The sequence below is a fragment of the Apium graveolens genome, chromosome 3 (genome assembly GCF_009905375.1).
Source record: "Apium graveolens cultivar Ventura chromosome 3, ASM990537v1, whole genome shotgun sequence".
Lineage (NCBI taxonomy): Eukaryota > Viridiplantae > Streptophyta > Magnoliopsida > Apiales > Apiaceae > Apium > Apium graveolens.
The window spans coordinates 283297832-283303732 of NC_133649.1; the positions used below are offsets into that span (position 1 = coordinate 283297832).

General features: G+C 31.4%; 1 protein-coding gene across 1 annotated transcript; it reads left to right on the plus strand.

Annotated features, from left to right (window-relative positions):
- The first annotated feature begins 1620 nt into the window (after positions 1 to 1620).
- Positions 1621 to 5352, plus strand: LOC141713477 (uncharacterized). Its single transcript, XM_074516911.1, has 4 exons — positions 1621 to 1844; positions 3313 to 4045; positions 4164 to 4247; positions 5234 to 5352. The coding sequence occupies exons 2-4, from the start codon at positions 3325 to 3327 to the stop codon at positions 5332 to 5334; spliced, it is 906 nt and encodes a 301-aa protein (XP_074373012.1). The 5' UTR covers positions 1621 to 1844; positions 3313 to 3324; the 3' UTR covers positions 5335 to 5352.
- Positions 5353 to 5901: the final 549 nt, after the last annotated feature.

Genomic DNA, 5901 nt, shown 5'->3' on the forward strand with positions numbered 1-5901 from the left:
GGTTGGATAATTTTAATTTTTAAGTCATATTTTTTTTACTTAAATGAACTAAAATTAATAATTTTTAAATATAATTATCTTAATTGATGAATTTAAATTTAATTAACATTTAAAAACATACTCTCAAAAAAAACATTTAAAAACATGATTTTTTAAAATTAAAGTTAATAAAAAATTAAATAATTGAGAAAAAATATGTTGTCGATGACAATCAACTTATCAGATGATAAATTATATATACTCGACTATAATTTATAAGTTGGGTCGACAAGTACTCGTCAATAATTTATTACGGATTTATAAGTTATAAACTGACTTGTAAAAATAAGTCAAACATATCATGTATAATTATGGAGAAGCCCAAACCGGGCACGCACCATCCTAATCTTAATTGTCAATGTTTTACACATATTTTAAGATTTTATATAGTTTTATATTTTTTTTATTTTTGTGTAAAAATAAATATCGTATTTATATATAAAACAAAAAATTATTTAAAATAAATTTTACGGGAGTTTTAAAATACGTGTCGAGCCTCGTCCATCAATGTAAAGAACCTAGAGGAACAGAGTATAAATTTTGATTTGATCTTTTTTGGAGATTGTTTTAAAATAAGTTTATAAAAATTTGAGAAAGGTAAACTTGGGTTTAACCTCGAGTACTTGGATTCAAATCGAATTTTGACCGAATTTTTGTAAAATTATTTTTGAACTTGATTACCTGAAACTTGAATCGAACAGGGGGTTAAACATATGAATGGCAACGGGTCGGTTTGATTAGGGTTGGACAAAAATTAATATCATACCAAATATTATTTATCAAAATTAAACCTGAATCGAACCAAATGAAATTTAAAAGTTGAAAACCAAACCCGAACTTTTGGGTTTCGGTGTTCACTTCGAGTTTGAACCAGAAATTATATTGAAATTATCAAAAATATGTTTGAAAAAAGTATGAACAAGTCTTATATTCAAATTAAATTTATCCCAAAATTGCGGAAAACATAATAAAATACGTGTGATTAAATTTATCAATTATTTTAGTCACACTTAACTATTTTAGTTGGTTAATTTTCTCATTTTACGTGTGTTTCATTTGAAGTTAGTAGATCTCCTTTTTCAAGAATCTAACGAAGTCTTAATCCATTTGAACTATTTAATATTTAGTTAATCAAATTAAATTATCATATGATTATTTATCAATTATATAAATGTATTATGTAAATATATAATGATAGTATATTATATATAATAGTATATAAAACTCAGTCGTGTTTCAATTTGATTTTGGTTCGAATTGGATTTCGGGTATTTGGTTTGACCTTAAAATCAAACCTGAACTAAATTGAATCGATTTTTGAAATTAAAAATCAAACCCGTAACCAAATCATGAAAACATGGTTCAGTAAAAATCGTTTATATCAATTCGGTCAAATATCCGTCAGTTCGAAATTTTTTGCCATTCCTAATTAAAAAAAGAGTACCCGGCCAATTCAAGAATTTGTAAAACATTAATTACAATTAAGAAAATTACCAAAGTAATGAAATCACGTATGCCCCACCAAACGTGGTTTTTAATGCACCCCCGATCTTAATTCTTAATTTTTGGAGGCAAAACACTCCCATTTTTTCAAAAAATAAAAAAAGATTTCCACCATCTATCTCCCTCCCCCTAACCAACTACCAACTCCTCTCTCCCGCGCCGTGTTTTTGTCTATATGTAAGTACCTCTATATTATAACATTAATAGTACATATTTACAAACACCCACCCATCTAGTACTTCTTCTCGTAACCTGTCTTGCTATCAGATATGTTCCTTGCTTCTTCTTACAGCTTCAATTAGGTAAACTTTTACATTTGCTACATTTTTCTACACACACAGATTACTGTTTTTTTATTGTCCTAAGGCTGTTAGGTATTTTCGGTGACCTTGAATTTATAAAATGTTTATTCGAGTGCCGTAAAATTAAAATTTGGTGTTGCCTAGTATAATCAGGTGAATTGGGATAAGTTGTTGGTAGTGATGTGCTTTGAATTGCTCATTTTTTGATATACTTTATCTCGAATTTGGGTAAACATTTGAAAGCGTATTTGTGCTATTGTTTTGGATGATTACTACTACTATTTTACAATGTGCTTGGAGTTTCGAAAGTCCAATATATTAAAAACTTCTATTAGTGTGGCCTTTAATCATATTTAATGTTTTTTAATGATCTGACCGTACAGATGTGAAGATTGGGTTAAAATATTGTTGTAGTTTTTTTTATGCAAATTAAGTTGTACAGTATTGTTTTTTTAAAATGAAAGTAATTTTTTTAATGCTAACGGTATAGATTGATTGTTTATTTTTTGTTAAGAATGATCGGTCCAAATTACTTGATCATTTAAAATTTTGCATATTTTTTAATTTTTACTAGATGTTCTGCGTCCGTCCAGTTGAATTTTTAATTAAATTTGTAAATATTGTGAATTTGAGGTAGACTAATAGAAAACTGTTCTAGGGTGGCATTTAGATTATCTTTGCCCTTTTAGAATGTTCAGCTTATTGGTTTGTCTTCCTTTGAACCCTAACTTGAAAAAACTCGAGAACAATATAACTTAGTACCAGACACTTATTATAAATAAAATGAAGGTAAAGTAGCCTTGGACTAATTTATTTTGGGTAAGTTGAACGCTGGAATTTAATGCTCTCATACATACAATTTCTTGTTAACGGTAGCCACTAGGCTGCAACTCAGGAATTGCATTGTATTCTTTTTTACTTTTAGGTAGTTTCATTCTTTCTTGAATTTAAATTTCTCTCTACCTGTGTGATTGTTTCATAGTTAAAATCTATTGTATACCATCTGGTGCTTCTATGCGAGTAAAAGTTCATTTGCTTTTAGTTAGCCGTTGCTGTTATCTAGTAATTTAATTCGAAGTGGGTACATTATTAACTCGGAAGAGGTATGTCAGTTTTAATTGTCTTTAACGATTGTTAGTCATTGGTAAAACTTTACTCACTATATTTAGGCTTCGGTGTTAGCAAATTTGAGATCAGGTATCAGTTTAAATTTTCGTTGCTTATTGTTAGGCATTGGTGTTAGAAAAATTTGAGGTCAAATTTAGCAATTTAAATTCTCTTCATTTATAGATGGTCCTTGGTATCATTAACATTTGATGTTGCTTAATCAGTTTTCTTTTATTATCTTAGTTGCTATATTCTTCAGCTACACTTTTACATCAATCTGTTGCTTAATATATATATATAATATATCATTAATGCGTATTATCTGGCTCTAACGTGAATAAATGTTTTTATTTAATATCAGAAATTCTTAGGTATGGAATCGAAAATGATTAATTCGGAACTCAAAAACAACGAGCTAGGCAATACTGGGCCGGACGCTTGTATATCTCGTAAGTATCCACTTATGTCAACAAAGAAGGCGGTGCTTGCAGACGTTCAAAATGACAATAGGGTGTCGCGAAACCATCAAGAAAATCCGCTTGCTACTGATGGAGGACCCGTTGCAGATAAGTTAAAGATTTGTGGAACTAAGAGACTGTTACCCGAGTCGGCTGCAAGCCACCCTTTTCGTCCGCTCCCTGATCGCACAGCTTTTAAAGAGCATCTGGTGTATACTTGTAAGAAATTTGAGATTGTAGGAAAGAATGGAAAAACTGAGCACAACACAGATAGAAATGTAAGCAGTCATCTCCTGAAGCCTTATCGCAATATGCAGCAAGAAATACCTCAAAAACAAACTCTGGTGTTGGAGGTTAATGCACATCATGTTCCTATGGCTACATCTAATTACATGGCCCCAAAGAATACTCTTTCTTATTCAAATTCTCAATTAGACTCATTTCCTACTACTCTTGCTAATCCTGGTAAGTGGATGGGACCTGCTGAAAATGATTGCTTTAAAGTCACCTCGAAGGTATCCCTATTAACTGATTCTAGGAGGGTGGATGACCGAAAATGGGAAGAACGTTACATTCATTTACAGAATTTCTTGAAAATGTGTGACGATGAGTCTGTTTGCAGGGATCATGTTCAGAGTGAGTTATAAAATTCTATTACTATTACTAGTTGACTACATATGTGTCAAGCATTAGTAATTATACAACTTGAAAGGCGTTCTCTCATTTTTATCATCTTTATTTTTTATCTTAACAGAGCTTCGTCATCTTACCCCGGCTGAACTAAGCATATATGCGGTTGAACTGGAGAGGAGAGCAATCCAGTTAACAATAGAGGAAGGTATTTTTCCCCCTTTTCCTTTCACGTAGGCAAAATTTAAAATACGAAAATAGTTAGCAATGCATGGTGTAGATTTCCTATAAGTTAAGTTTGTAAATAGGGCAGCATATTTTATTTATTAGAGGCAAGTGATGCAGAAAGGAAGTGAAGCAACAAATAACTTGGATTCTGCAAACTGAAGCCTTGATTCAACTAGGAAGACACATTTGGAATCCACTATAGAATAAATAACCCAAATTTAAATTCTTATATCGAAGTTACTTTACTAAATAGGACTGCGTTGTATAACAAAGGGTTTTATGTAAAATCCCCATTCCTAAACTGAAATACTTTATAGTTTATACTATTAAATCGATCTTCACTGCAAGACTAGGAATGGCATTATTATGCCTAAGATCTAAGAATTGAATTTATATACCAAAAAATGCAGTATGCTATAAAAGCTTCGCCATTAGTAATTTGGCAAATTGTGTAGATTTTTCTCATCAATCATTTGGCGCAGTCTCTGTCTATTTTAATGTAATTACAAATGACTGTTAGTGTGCCGTATTGGACTTGTAGCATCTTTCATCACTGTTATCTTCTGTCTCAATTCTATGATATATTGTATTAGGTATACCTCCTTTTCTCCTTGAATAACCTGTTCACAACTAGATAACAGAGTGTAATACCATATGTTACGGGGAGATATGGGTAATATGTGGGGTTGACCTCATGCTTGTTGAAATTATCTGCTACGTGATTTTCATAACAAAATAAATTGCAGTTGGAGGGTTGCATCTTTTTCTAGCAGACAAATTTTGAAATTGAATTTTATATTGATTGCCTGAAATATAGATTATTAAGGTCAATACTCATTCTTAGAGTTATTGAAATACTCTATTATTCTTTCGAATTATAAATCTTTTCTCATAATTAAGCCAAAACTTGGCTTGATGAACCAATAAAAGCATGCTATTACATCTCGTTTTTAATCCTTATTGCAGGAAAAGAGTTTCGAAGAATGAAAGCACTAAAAATCTTGGAGAAATCGGCCACTACTGTCAATCCCTTGCAACAGAGTCAACCATCCCAGTCCAAGAAATGAAAACTGGGTGATAGTTTCTTAATTCCGCAAAGGCTGGTGGTTTCTTCTACCATAACTTTTTCTTTTTGTCCTTGATATCTAGACTCTAGTTCTGTTTCATGTATTGTACTATTTTTTTTTATCATTTTTGGAATTTGGATGTGAATTCAATTTCAAAACTGATTCCGGACTTTCATCTTTTGGCCATAGAATACTAGTGTTTCTTATTATAGAGAGCCAAAGTAAATAGGCATAACTGAAAATGGAGGCAATGACATTTATCTTTATGGTCATATTCCTTGTCAATGGATGAGAATATAAGATTATAACTTGCATGGCTTATCTTGATACGCCCGGGCAATTATGTCACAAGCAATTAGTACCCAGCTCTATCCACTAGTCCACTACCCAGCAGGCTAGCCCAAAGAGTTAATTATACTTAACATCCTCCGACTTAAATCATTTTCAGTTTAATGCTTATAGTTTCGGAAAATGCATTTCGTATCCCTAAACCTTTTATTTGCACAAAAATTTACACTTTCTTGATTGAGCGATCAACTTTCTAGCAACGCGCTCATAGTTCATATT

Coding starts and splice junctions, on each gene's coding strand:
- LOC141713477 (XM_074516911.1), top strand. CDS start 3,325: ATGGAATCGAAAATGATTAATTCGGAACTCAAAAACAACGAGCTAGGC. Junction 4,046..4,163: donor TTGCAGGGATCATGTTCAGA/GTGAGTTATAAA, acceptor TTATCTTAACAG/AGCTTCGTCATCTTACCCCG. Junction 4,248..5,233: donor CCAGTTAACAATAGAGGAAG/GTATTTTTCCCC, acceptor TCCTTATTGCAG/GAAAAGAGTTTCGAAGAATG.